This window comes from Hyphopichia burtonii (genome assembly GCF_001661395.1).
Source record: "Hyphopichia burtonii NRRL Y-1933 unplaced genomic scaffold HYPBUscaffold_7, whole genome shotgun sequence".
Taxonomy (NCBI): domain Eukaryota; kingdom Fungi; phylum Ascomycota; class Pichiomycetes; order Serinales; family Debaryomycetaceae; genus Hyphopichia; species Hyphopichia burtonii.
In genome coordinates, this window is record NW_017963734.1 from 767673 (window position 1) to 790908 (window position 23236).

The 23236-nt window shown below is 33.5% G+C and overlaps 10 protein-coding genes and 1 non-coding gene across 11 annotated transcripts; 5 read left to right on the forward strand and 6 right to left on the reverse strand.

Annotated features, from left to right (window-relative positions):
* Positions 1–217: 217 nt before the first annotated feature.
* RAD9 (chromatin-binding protein) lies at positions 218–3143 on the reverse strand (the record flags this gene model as incomplete). Its single annotated transcript, XM_020221797.1, has 1 exon — positions 218–3143. A coding segment is annotated over exon 1 (2632 nt), but the record flags the coding sequence as incomplete, so codon positions are not given.
* A 179-nt stretch (positions 3144–3322) lies between these two features.
* On the reverse strand, positions 3323–4941 carry HYPBUDRAFT_153904 (uncharacterized protein; the record flags this gene model as incomplete). The annotated part of the gene is made up of 1 exon (XM_020221798.1): positions 3323–4941. A coding segment is annotated over exon 1 (1460 nt), but the record flags the coding sequence as incomplete, so codon positions are not given.
* A 1531-nt stretch (positions 4942–6472) lies between these two features.
* On the reverse strand, positions 6473–7297 carry IFH1 (Ifh1p; the record flags this gene model as incomplete). Its single annotated transcript, XM_020223880.2, has 2 exons — positions 6473–6662; positions 6741–7297. Coding segments are annotated over 2 exons (747 nt in total), but the record flags the coding sequence as incomplete, so codon positions are not given.
* Positions 7298–9715: 2418 nt separating this feature from the next.
* HYPBUDRAFT_158558 (uncharacterized protein) lies at positions 9716–10705 on the reverse strand (the record flags this gene model as incomplete). Its single annotated transcript, XM_020222384.1, has 1 exon — positions 9716–10705. One exon carries the CDS (start codon positions 10703–10705, stop codon positions 9716–9718), a length of 990 nt encoding a protein of 329 aa, XP_020074814.1.
* A 307-nt stretch (positions 10706–11012) lies between these two features.
* Positions 11013–11909, forward strand: BUR2 (Bur2p; the record flags this gene model as incomplete). Its single annotated transcript, XM_020223699.1, has 1 exon — positions 11013–11909. The coding sequence occupies one exon, from the start codon at positions 11013–11015 to the stop codon at positions 11907–11909; it is 897 nt and encodes a 298-aa protein (XP_020074815.1).
* Positions 11910–12145: 236 nt separating this feature from the next.
* On the forward strand, positions 12146–14266 carry HYPBUDRAFT_243693 (uncharacterized protein; the record flags this gene model as incomplete). Its single annotated transcript, XM_020223319.1, has 2 exons — positions 12146–12732; positions 12847–14266. The coding sequence occupies 2 exons, from the start codon at positions 12146–12148 to the stop codon at positions 14264–14266; spliced, it is 2007 nt and encodes a 668-aa protein (XP_020074816.1).
* Positions 14267–14377: 111 nt separating this feature from the next.
* HYPBUDRAFT_158560 (amino acid permease) lies at positions 14378–16134 on the reverse strand (the record flags this gene model as incomplete). Its single annotated transcript, XM_020222385.1, has 2 exons — positions 14378–16085; positions 16112–16134. The coding sequence occupies 2 exons, from the start codon at positions 16132–16134 to the stop codon at positions 14378–14380; spliced, it is 1731 nt and encodes a 576-aa protein (XP_020074817.1).
* Positions 16135–16767: 633 nt separating this feature from the next.
* Positions 16768–17805, forward strand: HYPBUDRAFT_113909 (uncharacterized protein; the record flags this gene model as incomplete). The annotated part of the gene is made up of 1 exon (XM_020219006.1): positions 16768–17805. The coding sequence occupies one exon, from the start codon at positions 16768–16770 to the stop codon at positions 17803–17805; it is 1038 nt and encodes a 345-aa protein (XP_020074818.1).
* An 87-nt stretch (positions 17806–17892) lies between these two features.
* On the forward strand, positions 17893–18954 carry HYPBUDRAFT_150377 (uncharacterized protein; the record flags this gene model as incomplete). Its single annotated transcript, XM_020220270.1, has 1 exon — positions 17893–18954. One exon carries the CDS (start codon positions 17893–17895, stop codon positions 18952–18954), a length of 1062 nt encoding a protein of 353 aa, XP_020074819.1.
* A 266-nt stretch (positions 18955–19220) lies between these two features.
* On the forward strand, positions 19221–19727 carry HYPBUDRAFT_150378 (uncharacterized protein; the record flags this gene model as incomplete). Its single annotated transcript, XM_020220271.1, has 1 exon — positions 19221–19727. One exon carries the CDS (start codon positions 19221–19223, stop codon positions 19725–19727), a length of 507 nt encoding a protein of 168 aa, XP_020074820.1.
* A 534-nt stretch (positions 19728–20261) lies between these two features.
* Positions 20262–20334, reverse strand: HYPBUDRAFT_t151. Its single transcript has one exon. It is a non-coding gene; the product is annotated as a tRNA-Ala (tRNA).
* Positions 20335–23236: the final 2902 nt, after the last annotated feature.

The following is a 23236-nucleotide window of genomic DNA, read 5'->3' on the forward strand; positions in this document are numbered from 1 at the left end:
TTCCTTCGGTCTCTCCTTCAAAATCATCATTTATATACGCTAATACGTTATCATAATTTGAATCTTTTGCAAAATTCTTCTTCATTGCTTCATAATTATTATACCAAGTCAAATTCCCAACTCCGAAGCAGTAGAATATAAATTCACACATTTCTAGTGTTGCACTATTGGTTGATTGTTTCAAAATTATTATACTATATCCTTGTAGTAAATGAACATTATTTTGTAGTTGATCAATTAAAAAATTCTTCTTCACCTCATAGTTATATCGAAATTTATAAACATCGAGACTTTTAATACTGTTTAAGTATGTTGATTGACCAGCCGGTAATAGGTAAATCGGCCAATGGCTGAATTTTAGATGATTCTTAACACAGTCATATATAAATAATCTTGATAAGATAGGCCACCCAATTGCTAGTCCTTGCAAATATTTTGCACTTCGACAATGGTTGCTAGCTATAATTGCCCCAAATTTGAATTTTTTCAAAAAATCCAGCCTTATTACCACGCTGCCTGAGTTGATTTTATAATACTGTAATATTTCATTCAAACTTTCTTCAACAATCACTCCATCATGCTTGGTAATCAAAGATTGTATTTCATCCTTCTCTTCTTCTTCAACACTGGTCAACAAGAATAAACAACCTGAAAACAAATTACTGACTTTATCAATTGTGGTATTTTTCTTTCTTGGGCTAACTCTATAACTAGTTGAACGACTTAACTTAATCGGACTTTTGGTCAACTTCCTTGTAATATCGTCTGATTTACCATTAATTTGAATCGGTAACATGTCAGGACCATCATGGATTGTTTGTAACTTACCTAGTATGTTTGAAAGAATCAAGTAGTTATCCTTTAATCGGTCCTTACCGTCAATTATAACTTGATTAAATTGTTGGTGTCTAATAAAGTCAGAAAACTCCATTATTATTTCAGATAGTGGGATAGATACTTCAGGATTCGTTTTAAGCTTACTTTTCGAAAATTTGATCAAATAAACTAGGTTGAAACCCCTCATGCACTTGATGTCATCAGCCTTGTCATTGAAACCTAACCCTGTAACAATGTATTTTACTTTCTTACCTCTTAGTTCAACTTTATCGCCAACTCGGATATCAAGCAAAAATAAATCCGTATTTTTGATATCGAATTCACCTTCATTAAATGCAACTGTCAGAAAATTGGGGTCGACACTGTCAGTGATTATACCTGGATATATTTTAAATTTATACATAGCAAACGTACTACTAATATGTTTAATCAGACTTTCCGGGATAGAATTCAGGGTTTCTTTGCGTAATATCTCTATCGGGCTTTTATTGTCTTGAGTAAGATGTGAAGGATCATTAGAACTTGGATCAACACCCGATGATTCAGCCTTTGTTGTATCATTTTGTGATTGTATAACATACTTCTGACGAGTGTTTCTTCTATTTCTTGTAATTACCATATGGTCTTCTTCGGCATCTGATCTGTGTTCTTCCAGATCTTCCATTCCTGAAGTAACATCCTGTGTCGACCCCACTTCGATTTGTATATCATTAACTGACTGACTCAAGTCAGATAATTCAGTTGATTCAAGACTTTCCTTTGTTGGTGAAGATGGAAGGACCCTAATATTCTTCTGCGAAGTTTCTTCGTCCTTTTTAGATCCATAATTTGCTGAAACATCTTCACTTGGTACATCAGCAGAGGCTTTAAGATCGAATGAGCTATCAGCCTTAGATAAAGTGGTTTTCTCAGAAAAGTCTAATCTAATATTCTTATTTTGGTTTTGTTCATTCCCGGATCTTTTCCTCTTTTTGGTCATAAGCTTATTGGTAAGCATACTATCTTCGAAAAGAAGACCGCTGTCATCATTGATCAAATCTTGATCATCATCTGATTTTATTGCAATATCTCTATCATCAGCACCTGGTATTCTTTGACTACTTGAATACACAGGCTTTGATCCCAAATCAACTTTTCTAAATGTCTCATCCATCATTTCTTCTTGCGTGTTAACGACCTGCGTTACAGATTTTGAATTCTTTTCAGTAGTATTAGGAACTTGAATTTCAATGATTTTATCGCCAGGAGAATCATAAAATGGTATACGATTATTATCGTTAGCTTTATTAGGAGTATAAGATAATTCATTATTGCTGAGTGGATTTAGGGGACTATTTGTTTGAGTGAATGAGTTTTCAAAGTTCACACGTTGCGTATCGTCGTTATGTTCTATCGTTTCAACACCATTACATTTGACTGAAGAGTTCTTTTCTCCATTCGTCATTATTTGAGTTTCTCCATCATTTTTGTAAGGTTCTCTCGTATGGGGTCTGTCATTATTTATCACTTGGGTGTCAGGCTGATTGCGTAGAGCTTGTGTATCAGGATAAATTTCGGTGAGCTGGGTTTCGGGCTGGTTTATTATTTGAGTCTCTGGTAAATAAGTTACGACGTGGCTCCTTTCTTGATCGTTAGATGTCTGGGTATTGTACTTTAGGCCAGAAATCATCTGAGTCCCTTTAGCATTCTCATTATTACTGAGAGCAGTGTTAGTTAAGTTGTCATTGATTCTTTGAGTATCTTCGAAATTCAGATTTGAATTATTTCCGGGCGAATAAGTATGAAGCTTTCTTGGAGCTGTTGTTACATCCTTGTATGGAGACCGACTAATACTTGATTGAGCTCTTCTATTATCTAAAGATTTTTGGCTAGGAACATTTAGTCGTTGAGTAAACGACCCACCGTTTACACCACCATCATCGTCTTCTAGTGTATCCCCAACTTGCTCATTGGAATTATAGTTCAAGTTATCTACCTGAGTTGGTGCTGACTTATGGTCACTCGAAGTATCTCGCTGGGTAGGTGAGAATAACATGCTTGAATCGGTCTCTAATATTGGTTTATCTGTATCTTTCACTTGCAGACTTTTTTCCCTTTTATTTAAATCTATATTGGAATCATTGGCGAACACAAGACTGTTATTCATATCCTCTCCATCAGTATCATTTTGTATTAGTAACGTAGGATCATGTTGATTGTTTGACACTGGATCATCTATATAAGTACCCAGAGTACTTGTATCTTCTGTCGACATAAATGACTCGTCACTTCGTACTTACTCTGGTTCTATGTGACTATCATTGAAGATAATTGTTTGCACAGACGTAATGATTCTGAAAAAAAAATTGTTGAAAGTGAAAAGTCCCAAAAGATCGCGTAAATTTTACAGCTTTTTAACATAGTTAAAACGGTTTAAATATTGATTATATATCGATTATACTAACAAAACAATTAAGAGTATTTAAATAAAGAAGCGGGATATAATTAAGCTTTTACATGGGTAGATAATATATGCTAAAACTTAGTAATACTTATGCGCTATTGAGATATTTGACTAATATACAGAGAAATTAATGAAATATGAATATGACTTATTCATAAGTTGGAAGATCATCGTCATCATTATCATTGTTGTTGTTGTAGTTGCTGGAAGAAGGCGTTAAGTTGTTATGCAGCTGTTGGATCAATTGAACAAGAGCTTGAGGATTATTTTGAACATGAGGGTTTTGCTTCACCAAGTTAGATAAGTACATTAGTTGGTCTGACGTCAAATTATTGGGAAGACCATTGGTTGGTACTTGTGATTGAGTTGGTTGGGATTGGTGTTCCAGGTGATTTGGCTTTCCACCACTAAGTTTAGTTAAGATGGAATCCAAACTTTGTTGTGGTGGCGGTTGATGGTGTTTATTATTGACCACAGGTGTTGCATTTCCGGAAGGAGGAGTTCTTTTAATGGCATTTGGTTGAACTGATGAATGATCCTTTTTAACAACATAAAGGCCAAACAAACCTTTTTTTCCCATTACCTTGGGAAGATTGGAAAAGACTGGATTCAAATGTGGATCATTACCATCAATTGGAATTAAATAAGCATCCTTCACGAAAGGAGGTTTATCAGATAAAACTGCCACTTTTCCATTTTCTGCTAAGTATTGGTACATTTTATCATAATCATATTGATTTTCTGCACATAAAACTTCAACTAAGAATAAATCTCTGGTGGCCACAATTTTCTGTAGATAGCTTTCAGCAGTTGATCTGCTCAATTTACCTTGAATTGTGAAAGATCTAGCGGCATATATTTCTTTTGATGTTTTCACGGATTTGTTATGACCGATAACGGAGTTTATATCAACAGGTTCTCTATAGTTTGAACAAGTGAAAAATTCAGCATTTGCTGAAAACGAAGCAAATCCAGGGAAAGTAAATCTGCCTGACCAAAGGTGATTAGGTAAAGATGGTGGGAGGTGTATTTGCGGTTTCGGTTTGGGTTTTTGTTCTTCAGCAGGAGTATTTGTAGGTTTGCCTCTGAGAATGAGATCTAAATCGTCATCACTTATACTAGAGGTATTAGAAGTATCTTTTGATTCAGCTTCGGGAGATTTTTCCTTTTTGTCTTCTGGATCATAATCATCCTCATTTTGATCATTCTCTTCATTTTCAATGTCATCATCATCGTCATCGTCATAACCAACATTGCTATAATTAACATTTTTAGATTTAGAATCAACAATATAATCAGATTCTTTGACTTGATCATCCAGAAATCTTCTATGATCGATGTTTCTGGTCATTATATTAGCATCCAAGTCGTCAACTTGTTGGTTACTAGTATCTTCAACCAATTCTTCACCTTTATGAGTTCTTCTAATTCTTTGGCCCTGGTTTTCGTCGACAGTTAAAACAGAACGACGAATTGATTCTTGTCTTACTTTATCAGCATACTTTTTCAAATCGCTATCAATTTCTTCTGGAGATAAATTAACAATATCATTGAATGAAAGGTCGTTATCAAGCAAACGTTTAATAACGTTAGGTTTTTTAATTGAAACCATCAAACTCCTACTTTTATCTGTGTATTTTTTATTACTTTGATTACCAGCCCATTCAAAAATAACCGCTTCTAAACCAAAAGACCATTTACCTGAAAGTTTCTCACTATCGAAACCTTCTGGTAAAGTGTATGATGAATCAATGTTCTTGAAAAAAACATTTTTGAAAGCTTTGACCACACTTTTTCTTGTTGAGTTCTTCAAAACAGCAACAACCTTATCATCGGAACTCTCATTTTTCCCTTTAGTAACCGGTTTCTGTAATGTAATTGACTTTGATATAGGTTTCCCTTGGCAAACATTACATTTATATTGTTTTGGAATGCTTTTAGAGTTCTTGTAACCCATACATTTAGCATGTTGCCAGGTTTTGCAACCATCGCATTCAATCATCATACCACCTTGATCATTATCTTCATCATAGTTTTCTTTGTTTGTACCACAAGGTTGGCATCTAACATCACCTTCTTCGTCAAAGTCATCATCAGCATCTTGGGCCCTGGTTTTGTCAATGTAAGCAGCATCGTCATTGGTACGTTGACGTTTGGGGACATCATCATGGTCAACATCTGCTGATCTTTTTTGAGGAATAAGTTCTTCTTCTATGTTATAGGCCTCTCTAAATGAATGTTGGCCCTTATTGGCCCTGGATGAACGTCTTGGTTCGACAGACATGTTCTATGGTTCTTTTGATACGGCTATTTGACTAAATATGAGCAGTTGAAAGTCTTCAAGGGTTATTTCTTATAACTTATGGGTTAAAGAATAGTGATCTCTATGAGAAAGCTATGAATATTCGAAAAAGAAGTATAAAATTCTTGCCTGAATGAAGTTTATTGACTTATATAGAAGTAGAGATCTTACTAAGAGCTAAAACTATTTATGCAAAGATTGATACGAAATGGAAAATCAAATTTCAACACTTATATCTCAATCTAAGCGATTATTTTAAAGAATATTCAACTTCTGGGAGACAATCTTATTCAGCTTTCCTTTTTTCAGTTTTTTTTTTTTTGTTTTTTTTTTTTTGTTTGTTTTTTCTGTTCTTTGATCTTTTTCTTTTCAAACTTCTAGAAAATCGGTCAAATCTTCAACTTTTGAATGGATCCTGGACTGAACTACAAACTCTTTTGATCGTGCCTGGATTGATTGGATTGGATAAATATGGATTATATGAAGAAAAAGAAGAAGGCAAAAAGAAGATGTGAAGTTTTTTTAGATACGCAAATTGTCTTGAAATTATTCTCCAGAAAACACGACCATTTTTAGTGAGCAGATTTTTTTACAGCCATTATCATAAATATTGAAGGAACTTTCATTACATATTGAACTTTTATTAGATGCAGAGTAGGTTACAGCTATAGAGTAGATGTGGAGCATTAAGGTGTTATACTATTAAAGAGAGGGTAGAAAAAGAAAAGAAAAAACAAAAGAAAAAAAGAGACATACCCAAAGATTAAAAGACTTGATTATAGTTAATACCATCAAGTAAAGAAAAGAAAGTATCTAGAAGGACCAGCAAACTTAGATAAGTAGTCAAGGGAGAATTAAAAAGAAACATGAAATGTGGAAAGAATAGGATATTAGAGTCCTTTTATTAAAGCCATGAGATCATTATCGTCACCGAAAACCTCTTCAACATCAGCTAAAGCATTTTCACTGAAGACCCCAGCTTTAGTTGATCTATAACCTTCCTGAAGGGCCTCAGCAACAGAGGCTCTTCTTCTTCTTTGTTTTGAAGACGAGTGATCGGATTCATTATTATTGGAAGTACTGTGATGAGAATTAGAACGATTATGAGAGTTTGAAGGTTTCCTGCTTGATTTTTTAGTTATACCATTCGAGGTTAACTTGTTATCTGAAGAGTTTTTCCTTTTATTGGTTAAAGAATATCTTCTATTATTGAAGTCATTATTTGTTTTGGAAGTATGGTTATAATTCATCGGTAAAGAATCAGGATGGATCATTGAGTTATGTAAAATTGATTTATTTCTAAATGCCCCCAATGGTACTTGTTTTTTTTGATTATTAAAATCCCTCCAAATCCTAACATCATTTTCATCATCATTATCCAACTCACTAATGTTAAGTAATTCATCTAAGCCTAATGCTGAATCATCAGTGTTATTATGAGCAATACTTTTCCTATTTTTCTGTTTAGGTTCCAAATTACGATTATTAGTATTTGAAATATTACTTAAAGTTCGAGTGGAAAGTCCATCAATAATACCAAAAGGTTTACTATCTAGAGCTACCCAAGTCCCTAAAACTGGAGGTCTGTAATCAGCGGTTTTGGAAGATAATACTTCTTTAGCCATTTTAGAGCCAAATTTGGTTTTATTGGTTGATAATGGTAATGATTCATCAACATCAGTAGATTCTCCACTATAATAATCTTCATCAGATTCAATTGCATTATTTGGAATGATCAGTTTTCTTCTACTATTACGACGTTTTTGATTATTTGGTTTAACTCCATTATCATCATTGAATATTTCATATTCATGATTATCAAATTCTTCGTCTTCATCTTCATAACCATCATCTTCACCATTAGAATTATTATCAGAACTGAAAAAATAATTCCAGAGATATGAATCATCTTCTTCATCACTATTACCATTCAATTTATGATTATTCTTCTTATTATGAATTTTGCCATTTTTATTTGCAGAAATTGCTTTTGTTTGATTATAATCATCTTGATCTAATTTATCGAAAAAAGGTGCAGAAAAATCCATTATATCAACGTATTCATCTTCTTCTTCTTCTTCTTCATCTTCAGATTCATTTGATTCGTCACTTGCATATTGAACAACTTGTTTATTGGAATTTGAATTCATATTATTGAAGGAATCAATTAAACTACGATCTCCATTCAGATAATCAATTTCAAGTTCATTATTATCATCATCAAATCCATTATTTTCAAACTCATTAACCAAAAATTTTTCTTCTTCTTTTAAAAATGGATCATTTTCATCATCATCATTTAATGATCCAACCAGATTATTTCGATTATGTTCATTTGTTGAATTTTCTATTAGTGACTGGTCATTTTCCTTATTAATTGTATCATTAAATTCCTCAAGGTCATTATCAGCTTGTAAAGTGGCTAATAATTCATTATCATCGATTTCGTAATCTTCATCAGAGTTGAACTCATCTTCCTTGAATTTAGGAACTTGAACCAAAGGGTTATCAAAGTCAAATTCAAAATTAACATCCTTATTATTGGATGCATTACCATTCAATTCATCATTGGGTAATTGAATCTCTTCACCAATATCTTCTTCAGAACTTTTATCAACTTTTGATTCCGCCATACTATCATTTTTTTCATCATCCTCTTCGCCTTCATCTTCTTCTTCTTCATCATCATCATCCACTTCATCTTCATCGTCGTCTATAGCACTATTGCCATTCTTATTAAAGTCATCAAAATCAAAGGTGAAATTAATATCCTCGGGTAATGCAACCTCTGATTTTCTTCTACCAAACTTTGGATGAGATAATGAACTACTTCTTCTATTTTTATAAGACTTAGAAGCAGTTTTACCTTGTTGGTATTCTTTCTTATGGGATTGATGTTTCTTTTTACCTTGTTGACCGGTATTTTTTTTCATACTTTTCATTGCTCTTACTGCTTTAATTGATTTTGCTTTTCGTTCGGCCTGTAACTGAACAAAATCGATATCTGAATCATCAGAAGAAGAGTAGTTATCATCTTCTTCGTTATCATCATCGTCGTCATCTTCGTCATCGTCATTTTCATCTTTATTTGAATCTGAATAATATCGAGTTTGATTCATTATATTATAAATATTACCAAGGCCAACTTCTTCATCGGCGCTTTCGTCATTATCACTAGCGAAAAACACTGAACCTTTTCTAGAAGCTTCAACGTCATCCTGTTCAGAAACAGCAGTTAAGGAAGATTCCGATTCCGATCCAGATAGTATAGCACTCGAATTATTTTGTAAGCCATTTTGATTATTTGGATAAGCCAAACTTTCAGAATCAGAAGAGCTTGAATCAACGATACTAAAACGTCTTTCTTTATTAATTTGTGGTAAAGATTTTAAATTTTTCCCACCAATCATAGGTTTCTGATTTTGATGGGATATATGTTTTGATTTATTCACCTTTCTTGGACTTTTAGCCATTTTTCAATTAAGAAAGGAGATTGCAATTTAATTAAATAGAACAAAATAACTTGTCAGATCTGGGAAATTAAAATAGTATTGAAAGGTGTGATAATTATACATAATCTAAATTGCTGATTAGCTGGTTAAACGAAATAATTTGAACGTAAACCAATGAAGTGTGTTTTATTCAAACCAAAAAGGGTAAAAACACTCTCTTACCAACTGATATCCTGGTATCTTCACCAAGTGTTTGAATGTTTATCAAAGAATAAACGAAAAGGGGGTTTTTCAACTTTTTCAAAAAACCTTATTAGAAAAAAAGCGAAAAGCAACGAGTATAATGACCGCTTTATTATATACTAAAAAAATTGTTAATCTTCAAACTCACAAGAAGATTCTCTAGAGCAGTGGCAAGTGTTGTCAGTTTACGAGTAGCAGTTGTGAAGGGTTTTAGAGAGTTACTTTGATAATCCTATTGTGGTTATCTTTTTTTCAGTTTTGAGATGAGCTAATTCTGTCTCTTCTTTTTTNTTTTTTAAGCATTTTTTTTTTTGTTTTCTATGTAAAATGGACCCAATGCCACAGAGGTTTAAAGCTTACTAGGTTTACAAGGTATAACGGATACGATTTTCTTATCTATTGAACTTATAATAGAGGATAGTATACAAGGAAGGAAGATCATCTTTTTTCAGCTTCGGCAGATAATCTTGCACTCAATTCGATTTGTTCCTTAACGGCTTTGGTTAAGTATTCAATCATAATGACGTCTTGGTTATGATTACGGAAATGGCTCTTTAAAGTTTCAACATCGGTCAAGACTTGAGGTTTGGCCAATAAGTTATTAGACAAGTGTCTCAATAACTCGATATTAGCATCACTATCATTTTTGGTGGCTCCATTATTTATGTAGGTTAATAATTGATCGATATTAGAACTAACTGATTTGATTTCCTTTGATAAATGGGTTAAGTTTTCATCATTTTCATTTTGTAAAGAAATGGTATTGTTTTGACGGATATGATTTGGATCGTTAATGAAATTTAAAGTTAATTTTTCTGAAATAGTTCCACTAACAACTTCATTTGGAATTGGAGTGAAAATATAAGAGTTAATGGTACTTTGAACTTTCCATCCGATTCTTTGTGGATTGGTGTTTGGCTTACCAACGGCAGCACCAATATAAGTGGTCAATTTTGGTATAGTTATCTTATTTGATTGATCAAGGTAATCAACATTTAAATAAATAGCTGGGAATGGATAAGCTCTATCAGCGCCTTTTGAGTAAAAATCATGAATTAATCCAGTAGTACCATCTATTTGTGCGCTACTACCAAACCATCCCAATACACTTTCTTTAGAATGGGCTTTTTTATATAATTGTAAAAAAGTCTTATGGGTATGATCATCAATAGCAATAGAATCTCCGGTTTCGTTACATGGAACCATGAATGCATCCTTAACTTCAATTATGGAGCCGTCATCGGATCTGGAGCCTAGTAAAGTCCCAATCACCCTCTTATTACTAGCCAAGGTTTGCTTGGAGACAATCTCTAAAATTTGAAATAAAGCCGATGTTTGAATCTTGACGTTGGCTGGCCCATTCGAGGAGGCTCCAGCTGGCGCAGCAACACTAGGCCTAATCAAGTGCATAAATGATGTTTCAGACATGTTCGTTTCTGCTTTTCTTTAACTCAATAGCTCAATGAATATGATCTTGTCCTTTTGCTTCTGCCAAAAAGTGATTTTTTTTCTGAAAATTTTTCAGTTTTTTTTTTTTTTTTTTTTGGAAGAAATTTTTTCCTTGGTGCACGGATGTTGTTCTATTAAAAATCAGTTCAAAAGCTTTGTCAAGATGGGAAGCAGGACTAATTTAAAGAAAAACCTGGGATATCTACACCAAGGAAAGCTGGTATAACTTAGAACCGCTGCTATTGGGAAGCTCATTATACAAGGCAATTTTTCTGAAGTTCGCAGAATGGTGGAACACACAGAAAAGGAAGATAGCAATTCCAATCTTTGGTTGTTTCTGGATGAAGCGTTTATTGAACATTCACCGTCACGGAAACAACTTATGATATCTCAGGAGTTGAAGTTGAGGGAAGGAATATACAATTTTGTTATAAGGCTAGGAACAACTTTAAAATTGAGTGGAGGAACCATATTGGCAGCTACCATATATATTAACCGATTTTATATGAGATATCCAATTACAACATCAAAATACTTTGTTGCATGTGGGGCATTGGCAATTTCTAGTAAATTGAATGATACTTATAGGCCTCCTGATAAAATTGCATTATCAGCATGTATTTTAAAGAATCCGAATAAAGTTATTGATGAACATAGTGACATTTTCTGGCAATGGCGTGATCAGCTATTATATCGAGAAGAGCTTATTTTGAAAGCTCTCAACTTCGAATTAAACGTTGAACTTCCTTACTCTTTAAAAGACCTGTTGATTGAAGCTGATGAAATAGAAACTTCTCCAGATAATGTATTTAATGAAAAATCAAAAGATATCTTGAAGATTGTGGTTTCTTCAATAGAACTTTTTTCTTCTTTACCAGTGTTGATTGCCTACAACATGAGAACTTTTTTTGGTACCATTCTTGTAATAACCATTATTGAAGCAAGACAAAGATTTCAGCTTTCTGAAAATAAAATTCTCGAACTACCTAAAAATTATTTATCCAAGTATATTGAAACAAATGCTTATGAATGCTGGGACTGCTATCAATTCATGGCTAAGCTCTTGTCTCATTGCAATCAAAAGGATGTTAGACTAGCCAGTCACCGTAATATCATCAAGAAATTCCCTTCTATTGATCGCTCAACGTTCTTTGGAATCTTAAATGATGATTCTGCTACTTAAAACCGTTCTTTGCATTGCTTCTGTCTTCATTTCTCTATTTATTTCATCCCGTCTTTTATCAAAAGTTTATATAATCCTGTATTAATATACTATCATTCATTTGTGTTTGGTTCTGCTCCAGTGAATCTTTTTTTTTTTTTTTTTTTTGCGTCTAAAAATTTGCATCCACATAAACCTTTAATATAGACATCTTGGAGGCTTTTAAAATGGACGGTAGTGACATGGGCTTAGCAAGGATGACTTCTCAAAAGTCAGCATGCGAAGGTGAATCAAAATTCGAAAGAAGATCACAAGAGTCTAGTAGCCCAGAAACTGAAAGCGACGATGAAGAACGTGATACTGATACTGATACTGACACTGACACTGAATCAGAATATGAGTCCATTCAATCTTACCCGAATCATGAATTTGAAAGAGATCTAGCAAGGCTATATCAAGAACAAGATTTCCATCAAATTTTAGTATTGGGCCGTTTCAGAAGTATTTCCTCCACCATCACAAGTGCATCTCATTTGATAATATCTTTAGCCTTATTCAACCTTGGAAGAGTTGGGGGTGCCTTGAGAGAAATAGCTTTTGCGATAGAATTGGAAGCTGATCCTATCAAAAGAGAACTGCTTCTAGTAAATTTGGCAGATTGTTTCAAGGATTTAGGAATGCCACAACTGGCCGTTGAAACTTTTGCTGAAACTTTAGAAATGGCCCAAATAGATTCAAAGAATTCGAAAGCCAATGAACTCAACGAAAGCTATCTCGATGCTCAACAAAGAATTCAAGATTATCAACAAGAAATCGAAAACCTAAATGTTAAATGTATTAAAAGGTAACTAATAACGTTTGACAATTTAAGTATTAATACTGACAAAATATCTAGTTCATCCATTGCCGAATTGGAAAATCTTTCAATACATGAACAAACTCATAAATACCTTTCGAGTGGTGGTAACATTACTGGGTTTTCTATTGGTAAATTAACAATCTCTAATAAAGCCTTGGTTGATTCTGCTTTGATGAAATTGAAAAATTATGATCAAAATACCAAGTTCGATAATGATCCAGTTCAAGAAATTTTTGATTCAATTACAAGTTTTGGTCCCTTATATATTTATGATGATTTGATAAAACATAAAACTTTAGTTATAAAATTTCTTGATGATGAACTAAATAAGCATCCCGAAATAAGTTACAGTATGTCTCCCAAACATTTAGGGAAAATGTTGAATAAATGGAGAAACCGTTCCACTAGTAAATCCCTTATATCTATCTGTGGGATAATTTTAAAACATAAGATTATATTAGGCTTTATTAATTATCTTGAAGGCAGTTTTGAAATTGCAATTGACAAATTTAAATGGATTTTGAACCTTTTTTCAATATTAGAGAATAAATACTACTACTTCATCAATAAAAATCATTACTTAGCCAATGTGACTAAAAGGGTTACTTTATTACTTTTGATAAAGAGTTACATGAACGGAGAATTTGAGTTGAAACAAAAGGATTGGGCTAAACTATTAACTAGACTTATCGCGTACGATAACATTACCAGTACCATTGAACATTTGACTGGTAGATTGACCCAATTATTTAGTTGTTGTGCTTTAATTTACGAAAAGCTAGCTACCCAAGGGTCAGTACAATTCACAATTCCTTTCGATTCTTCTTTAAGCTCAAATGATATCTCTAGGTTTCAACCAATTGGTCTGGTACAAAAATATGATAACGATCAGATGGCAGAAATGGTAAGAAAGTTGATCCTTGCAGTTGCTTCTATGGGAAGTGATGATTCAACTGATGTATACTATTATGATCGAATAATATGGGGGATCTTAATGTGTGGAGGTATTCATTTGAGAACAGTTTGGTTTTTCATCTTGATAAGAAATTTTTTTGCAATCGATCATGATTATGGGCCAATTCATATCTGCAAAACACACAAGCATCAGTTTTTCCCCAAAAGTGATATATTAGGAGAATATGTAAATGGTTGGGAATTAGTTGATGGTTTATACCGAATAGTTTCTGAATTTACTCTGGAAGAGCTTGATTCTATGTGGGATCCTGAACTAGGAAATACCTTTCTATTGCCGCAAATGTTTGAAGCGAAAAATCCAAAAAGAATTATAATGCTTGATGAATATTATAGTGAAATTCAAGAATATTCAATTACAAAGTTTAGTCAAATATCAAAATTACAAATAAGATTAAACCCAAAAAGTCATTTAAAACTTCCTAGGAAACAAACTCGAGAAAGAATTGATCTTAGTAGAGATTTAATCAACTTATGGAGTGATGCTTATAAAGCCCATCAAGGAACTTTACCAGATTTCATAAAATTAGTTAAATTTGACGCTTAAATATTTATTAATTTATTAAGTCTATATATTAATGTCTAAGACCGGTTAATGTTGAATGCAAATGAGTATGTAAATATGAAGAATTGAAATGGAGAAAAGCGTTATTGAAAATCAACACCAAAAACGGTAAGCTCTATAATAAAGGGGTTTAGATTGAAGTATCATTTTTTCTTCTTCCAATTCTTGTCTTAAAGCTTCCATATCAGTTTCTCTTCTACCGGTATCGATATCAATATCTTTAGCTTTAATTTGGAAAATCCAATTTTTCTTCCAGATCTTATGACCAAAATAAAAGAGTAATAACACCACCCCACCTAAGTAAGAAAGGAAGAAGTTATTTGCACTAGGCTTACCACCAGTAGGAAATAATGCAATCCAAAATTGAGCTATTAATACCAAGACGTTAACAAGTAAGGCATACCATGATCCAAGTACACCTGATCTAGAAGTGAACGCCAAATCTTTAAGAGATCTACCTTGAACTTTTAAAGCTCTTCTAAATCTAATATGACAATAATTAATCGTGAGCCAGGAAGCAATTGAACTTAAAGCAGAAATACTCAATAACCAATCAAAAACGACTCCTTCTTTACCGCTAGCTGCTATGAAGGCAATACATGAAAACACATTTGTTATTATTATACCAACGATTGGACGACCAGCACGATCGACATAGGAGCAAAATTTCCAACATAAACCTTGTTCAGATAAAGAGTTAAGAGTTCTTGAAGTGGCATAAACCGAAGTTGAAGCAACTGAAATACAAGAAATCAAAACGACAGCATTCATAACATGAGGTAAACCTTTGACTCCACTATTTTCGATGGCAATTACGAAAGGAGAAGCGGTAACATCAACACTAGAGGCTCCTAATAATTTATCAGAGTTTGAAGGAACCAAAAAACAAATTAAGGTTAAAGAAACCATATAAAACATTAAAATTCTCCAGAAAACTTGTTTAATTGCCCGAGGAATGGTAGTACGAATATTTTGAGCTTCAGCAGCAGCTAAACCAACTAATTCTGTACCACCGTAGGAAAAAGCAGCAGTAACAAAAACTGAAGCAACACCTTTGAACCCTGTAGCAAAGGGAGGAGGATCATGCCAATATTTAGTACCAACACTTTGACCATCAGGGCCACCACCAGCAGCCAAAATGACACTTAATATGATGAAACCAATAACAGCAATGACTTTAATTGAAGAAAAAACAAATTCTGTTTCACCATAAAATCTAACTCCAAATAAATTTATGGAAGCCACTATAATGTAAAAAATAAGGATCCAAATATCGGCATTGATAGATTTATTCCAATATTTCATAACGATCCCACAACTGACCAATTCCAATGGCGATAAAACAAGAAATTGAATGAAATAGTTATAAGCTACTGCAAAACCAACTGAAGGTTCCCAAAAACGACTAGCGTATAAATTAAACCCACCAGAAACTGGGAATTCACAAGCTAATTCCCCCAATGCTTGCATGGTACAATAAATAGCTGATCCAGTTATACCATAGGCCACTAATAATCCACCAGCGGACCCGGCATTTAATGCACTACCGGATGCAACAAATAAACCATTCCCAATACTTGAACCAATTGCGATCATAGTAATAGTTCTACTATTTAATTTTCTTTGCAAAGGCGAATTGGCAGTTCTAATGTTTGCCCTTTCAATATCAGTTAAGTTTTTCAATTTTTCATCATCTTCTTCATCAAAGGCCTCATATCTTTTGAAAGAATCTTTAAAAGATCTCCATTTCCCGGTTTTTTCTTTGGTATCATAAGGTTGGGCTGAAGACGGTATTGGCGAGCTTACCGACGTGGATACCGCACCCACCACTTCTTTTGATGACTGGACATCATCCGAGCCTTTAACAGACGTCATTTGTTGAGGTTTAAACTGGCTGTTCAAAAGAAAGATGATTGAATGAAATTTTTTTGTTACTCTTACTATCTTTTTTTTTTTTAGTGGTGCAAAGAACGACTCATCCAGGTGTTTTGCCTTACAAAAATTACACTATAGTGCCGCGAAAAGAACTAATTAGCCTTTGACTCCTGCTACTTCGATAGTATGTAGAAAGTGGTGTTCTTATCTTTAACGATTTAACGACTGGGATAATGGCTGCGATGAGATGGGGCCCGGGAGTCTTATTGTTCGCTCAGTTCAACACTCGTAGCTCGTATTTTGGTTACACAACCACCACTACAGCTACAGCTGAAATTCACAGTATAAACCCAGCTATAATCGTATCTACCACTTAGCTGTAGTTTACCACTGTGCTTGAGTCATAATTTTGCAATTCTGAAGTTGCAATTTTTCAGCTCATCACCAGTTTTTTCTTTTCTTTTTCTTTTGACAACGGCGGACTTACACCCGTGCACCGGAGAAGACATCCGTGCATCCTTAAAGACCCATGCATCTAGAATCAACCGATTGAAAAAAAGTTAGAATTACACCATTAAGACAGGTAGAACGTTAGTTGGGTACAAGCCATGGATGAAGACTCGGATATAGCAGACATCAATGACATTTTCCAGGACTTGGATACGGACTTGATTGAGATGCTCCAACGGGGCCAACAGGCGAACTTGTTTCGAGACATCCCGGTGGAAGAACACGATAACCGAATCAACCAACTCAATAGGATATTCATAAGTAGAAATAATCTACAGAGTAGATATCAAAGAAGTCCACATAGCCACGAGTACTTCTATATCTATTGGGCATTCGATAAGATACCGATACCGTGTTTGAATTTGTACTTAGGATGGATGTTTTTGAGAACGTTCGAATTGAAACAGAATTTGATAAGGATATTTAAGTTCATAACGTTTTTTATTATTAAATTTTTCCGAATGGTACCATTCATTTACTTAGCATACGCCTATTTAAAAGATCTTTTTCTACTAGTGTTTCATGTGAGTAATCTTATTACATTTTCTGATAATTTTTTAAAAGATGCCATGGCATACATGATGGTATCTAATAAGAGTTTAGTGAAAAGATTTGATACTAATGATACTGAAGTATTGTATTACATGGATGACATAACCGAGACCACCTTCAATGAAATGAGTTGGGGTTCGATCTTTAAAACTATTCTTTATAACTATGTGGTTAGATTTATAAGTATATCATGTGGCTCGTTTACTACTGAAGAAGGAGAGTTTAATTATTGTAAATTTGATAATAATACTTTAATTTTTAAATTTTCCGATTCAATACTCAAGAGTTTCCCCTTTCTCCTTCATTCAAATCAGTTCTTTTCAGATTCAGTAATCGCCAAATCTTTTTTTGCTCCATTATTAAAATTTTTCAATTTTTTAACTGCAAATGATTTCCGGCTAATTTTTTTGAAATTTTTCACCATTACAATCTACTTAAGTTTTGCCATTGGTGGTAATCTCATTGCCTTGAATGTTTTGGCCCTATATAGTCAATGGACCATCAAGACTGCCAAAATGTACTTTACTTTCTACAAAGAACTACTAAGTATAGTTTGGCAGTCTTTAAGTAATCCAATTATATAGTAATCGATACCCCGGGTATTTCTGGATAAAAATGCGAATGTGGGGGAAGACGAAGATCAGAAGCTACTACTTCTTCTTCCTTCAAACATGAAAGCAGTTGTATTTGAAGATAAGTATAAAGTATCAGTAATTGATAAACCAATTCCTGAAATCAATGACCCTAACGAAGTAGTAGTAAAAGTTAAATATCTGGGATTATGCGGATCTGACTTACATTACTATAGAGGACATATCCCCCTGGAAAAGGGACATACTATGGGTCATGAATTTATTGGAACGGTTATTAAAAAGGGAAATATAGCAAAGTTTGATATTGGTGATGAAGTTATTTCAACATTTACAATTCAATGCGGAGAATGTTGGTATTGTATACATGGATATTCTGGTATTTGCGATAAAACAAATACTTTTGGTAAGATTGCATTAGAAGGTGCCCAAGCAGAATACGTAAAAGTACCCTTTGCCAATTATACTTTGGTGAAAAAACCGTCAAATGATATTGACGATTCGGTCTACGTATTAATGTCAGACATTTTCATTACCGGATACTTTGGAGTTGATAAAATTAATAAATTTATCAAATCAGAAAACTTAGAAAAGTCGCAAATGTCAATCTTACAATTAGGTGCGGGTCCAGTTGGACTATGTGCGGTTGCAATTTTGAAAGAAATGGGGTTTGGTAATATTGTTGTTGTTGATAGTGTACCAGAAAGATTGACGTTAGCTGAAAAATATGGTGCCACTACTGTTATCAATTTTGCAGAAAATGCAAATGCATTAGGGGATTACATTGCTAAGCAAACCAATAATTTAGGATTTGATGCTGTATTAGAAATTGTAGGTGCTAAATCTGCATTGCAAACTGCATTCCAACTGTGCAGACGTAATGGGTTTATATCTTCAGTCGGGATGGGTCATGACGATTTACCCTTTAATGGTTTGGATTGTTATGCCAAAAGTATAAACATCTCTTTTGGTAGATGTCATGCCTGGTCCTTATTTAATGACGCTCTACAACTTTTTGAAAAAGTTAAATTTAGTTTGGCAGATTTAATCGAAGTCAAACCATCTATTGATGAGGCACCTGATTACTATCATAAGTTTGAAAAGCAGTTGGTTGGTAAAGTAGTGTTTGATTTATCTAAATAAATATGGTGATTTTTATTCAAAGGTGTATTTACCCGTGCACCGAAGATGGAAGATCTAAGACAATGGGTGCCTGTTGGCATGAATGTAGCACTGGGTAATAGCATCCATTTCCCAATTTTACAAGGGGCAGTCTTTTGTTCCAGGTGTAACCGAATATTCAAGGTATTGTTCAGGACTATATGTAGCACGGCAATTGGATATGAGGTTACCATTTGCAAAGCTAGTGTGAGTCTTATTTCTTTTTCCAATCATTCATAATTATAAATATGGGAGTTGATTCCATATCTTTTGATTATTTTATTTTGGAATTAGCATCTCTGATCAATAAAAGAATGTTGTTATCTAGCCTATTTTTCATTACCCTAGTTTCATTTGTTTCTTCTGCTAAAATCTTTAAAATTAGTATTATTAACCCAGGAAGCCAATTCCAAGGAAAAAGTATCGCATCAACTAAAGATTTTCAAGTCTATTTAGATATTAATGGCCAAGAAGGTGAAGAAATCGAATTCAAATTAGAGGATTCCGGATTATTATATAATACCAAGAATAATCATACTTTAACCGTTAAAAATAATTATGTCTACGAAGTTTATGATAATCCTACTGACACCCACTGGAATTTAGATTCTGATGACTTTTTAATCTATCAAGGAGAAGATTTCTATGCTTGCAAAAGTGAAGAAGACGGGGTTACTTCTTTTAAGTTGGCTACTGAATGTAACAACGGTACTTCCATCTCTTTGAAATCCTCTGACATCTCCGACATTAACTAATTTATATAACTTTGCTGTACAATAAACATTATTCATTCAACTTTATCGTAATGGTTTTGCGACCATCGCAAAAAACAAAAAGAAAAGTGCAAGGAGAGTTGCAACTGAAATTTTCCGGTGGATTTTGTTATCGGTAAAGGCATATTATCACTTAACCGAAGCTAATTACTCTGTTCTATTGTTTGTAGTCTATTGTTTAGTGGCCTCGTACTCATTTGGTTCAACAATAACTGCGTTTCACCAATACTTAACATTTTGAGGCTCCATTATCAACTCGCGCTTTTGCCTAGTCTCACCATTAGCCTGCCCAACTTTATACTAACCGTCATCGGTACTTACAACGGGGTTATGTAAACCCGGTGTTGTAACCACTCGATGATGTAAAGACAACTTAGTGATTCAAATATGAAATGAAAAAGTATCTAACTAAAAAGATTGTGTAGCGATGGCTGCTGCTATTGTCTCGCGACTGCGAACCGGTTTTTTTTACGACTAAGAAAAAAAATATTGAGATGAGCAAGACGAAAAAAGAAATGGACGACACCGGAGTCGAACCGGTGACCTTCTGCTTGCAAGGCAGACGCGCTACCAACTACGCCAGACGCCCGTTTTATAAAAAATTTTGACAGAATGGGTTTTTATTTTGTGGACTACTTAATATGCCTAGATTTTTAGGTAATTTTATGAGAATTATTTTTGAAGGAAATCTCGGTATTTATAAACAATCAGTTGTTTTCTAGTATTATCTATTTGCATAGGCTTTAAGATTTTGGTCCTACCATGCTGAAAAAAAAGTAAAAAAACAAAATAAAAATTTTCTAATTTAGTTCGAGTACCATTGATAAATGAAACAGCATGGTCAAAGTATTCATCTAGTTTTCTGTTACTTAGTTACCTTCTGAATTGTACGAAATGAACAAAGGCTACAATTTAAAGAGACTCCTCGGCTCTTATGAGTACCGATTTTTATGCGAATGGAATCTTACAACTTACTAACTTGTCGTATATAAGCGTATTGATATTTGAAGTCTGGTTCAAACTCTTTTATAGTTGGCTTATTGTTATTTAAGGCTGAGATATGCTATAAAGGTAATCGACATTCAAGTCTTGTCTAGAAAATGACATAAAAATATAACTCGATACCTGAAAATAAACTCTACAGCCTCTTTTGCAAATCCTAGGGATAAATGGGCCCCTTTCCGGTTATTGTTCATAATACGAACCTCTGAATGTTTATTATATCGAAAGTTGATTTTCAGTAAAATTGTCATTTTTCGATGAAAATCTGAAATAATGCCATGAGATATTTCGAACTTTTGTTAATTTTTGACAAAAATACGCTTTTCTTACTAAACCTTCAAAATAAAAAATTTAAAATGATCAACTTTTCACTCGTAGACTCTATGACATATGATCCGTTCAAGCTATTCTAATCAAAACTTTAGGTATCCTCAGAGTTTTGATGTCAACTTTTGACTACTTAATCTATGATAAGTACAGTGATTTTCAAAGTCAGCTCAACCAAAAAAAAAAAAAGGCAAATACCATGGGGTATCTACATTAACAAACTTTCTATCCACGTCCTTTTTATAGTTTATTACGGGCGCCCAAGCTATATTATTCACCTCATTGGGGTATATGCCGACAATTTATCTCTGAATAAAGAAGCTGTTTCTTCCAGCTTTTTCTGCTCCTTTAGTGAAAATCATTTTTCTAAGTATTGATATTATCCCAGAAAAAAAGGTATTGATAAAATGTAGCAATTGAAACCAGAAACAAAATGACTGATTGAATCCGATAAACTGGCAAAAAGCCAATATGATAAGACGCAATCTCTACTCAATAATCTCTTTTTTTGCAGCTTATTGGTTCATTGCGAAAGATCGTTTACTGATCCAGAGGTATTCATGGGCGACATCTCACGATAATAGCTATTGTCCTGATATTAATCAATCTTGACTCTTATCTTTAGCTATGTTTTCTGTAAATATGACAGTACGATAGTAAATTTTTAGGAGAAAATTAGCTAGTCCTAGTCAATACATGGTTTTCGATACACACACAAGTGACAATATTACAGATTATTCACTTAACATTAAACATAAACATAATATTATATGTTAATAGTATTAAAAAGAACACCGATTAAGTAATTTTTAAAGGTAGAAAACGAAGAAACGTAATCAAATTTTAAACACAAACTGATTACTGAAGTACTTTATTTCTGTCTTTCTTTAGCCCCAAAATGTTAAAATAGGAAGGGAATTGGACAGGGTATTTTCAAAGTAAATTCATCATAAAGAAATACATCTTACGCTTCTCTTACCATTTCAAAAAAAGCGGTTGTCATCAAGAAATGCAAGTAATGCTCAAATTGGCTCTTTGTTCTATTACGAGATATCCTCTAGTCTAATTTCTTCGGTTATGTAATTAGCAGTAAGCTTTCTTGATTAAATTGTGAAGTATTAAATTACATTGTTCGGTTACCCCCTCTACAATCTTTAATCCCTTATGAAATAATTAAAAACGTAAGAATACTGTCAGACCATGAAGGTCTGGCGATGATGTCCGGGCCTGACTTATGCCAGGATCGATTCCACACATCATCAAAGCCGAAGTCCAATAAAGATGTTACAAACATTCTTTGTGAAATGTCATCGGGACAGATATCATAATACATGTACATATATATATATAGGCAAATAATTCCACTTTAGTGGAAAATTCTTTTTATGACTCTTCGTGGAGTGTGGACCTCCGTGACTGCTCCTATTGGTTAAATGGATAGAAGTATGGGCAATGCCCATGAAGAGTTTTTCATTCGGTAATATACATTTTATATAATCTTAATATTGTTGGCTTTTGTTATATTAGTATTAATTGTAATAAGTTATTTCCTNAATATTGTTGGCTTTTGTTATATTAGTATTAATTGTAATAAGTTATTTCCTCCCTTTGAATAACAGCAAAAAGATTAATCTATATAATAAATTAATCCACTCCATAATCAGTTATTAGTATGTATCTAGCTAATATCTTATTGCGTGTGTTATGGTCGTCCATACTGGAACATATGTCTATACATATATAGTATAGATATATGTGGTCGATAGAGGTCTGATCTACCCACATAACCCGATAAATACTGAAGTAGGTATTAATAAGAGGGCACTGTTAAATCAAATGAAGAATTTAGTCATTTGAAAATAGATCCAAATGAATTCCATGTATTTTTTGACAACATAATGTACAAATTGGCTTAAAACCAAGATAGAGTAACAATTTATACGTAAAATATATATAGAGCTATAAAAAAGCTTGAAAATACGTCTATGGCAAGATTCAAAAAATTGATTGAATTTTTTTTATCTTGAAATAAACGCTCTGATAAAGACCCCGAATTCCAAATTGACGTGTAATATAATCTGGCCTCATACCTGTCCTAAAAGGGTAATTGCAACCTAGTTAGGCGCCAGACTATGATCCTGAATCTATTCCAATGTATAACT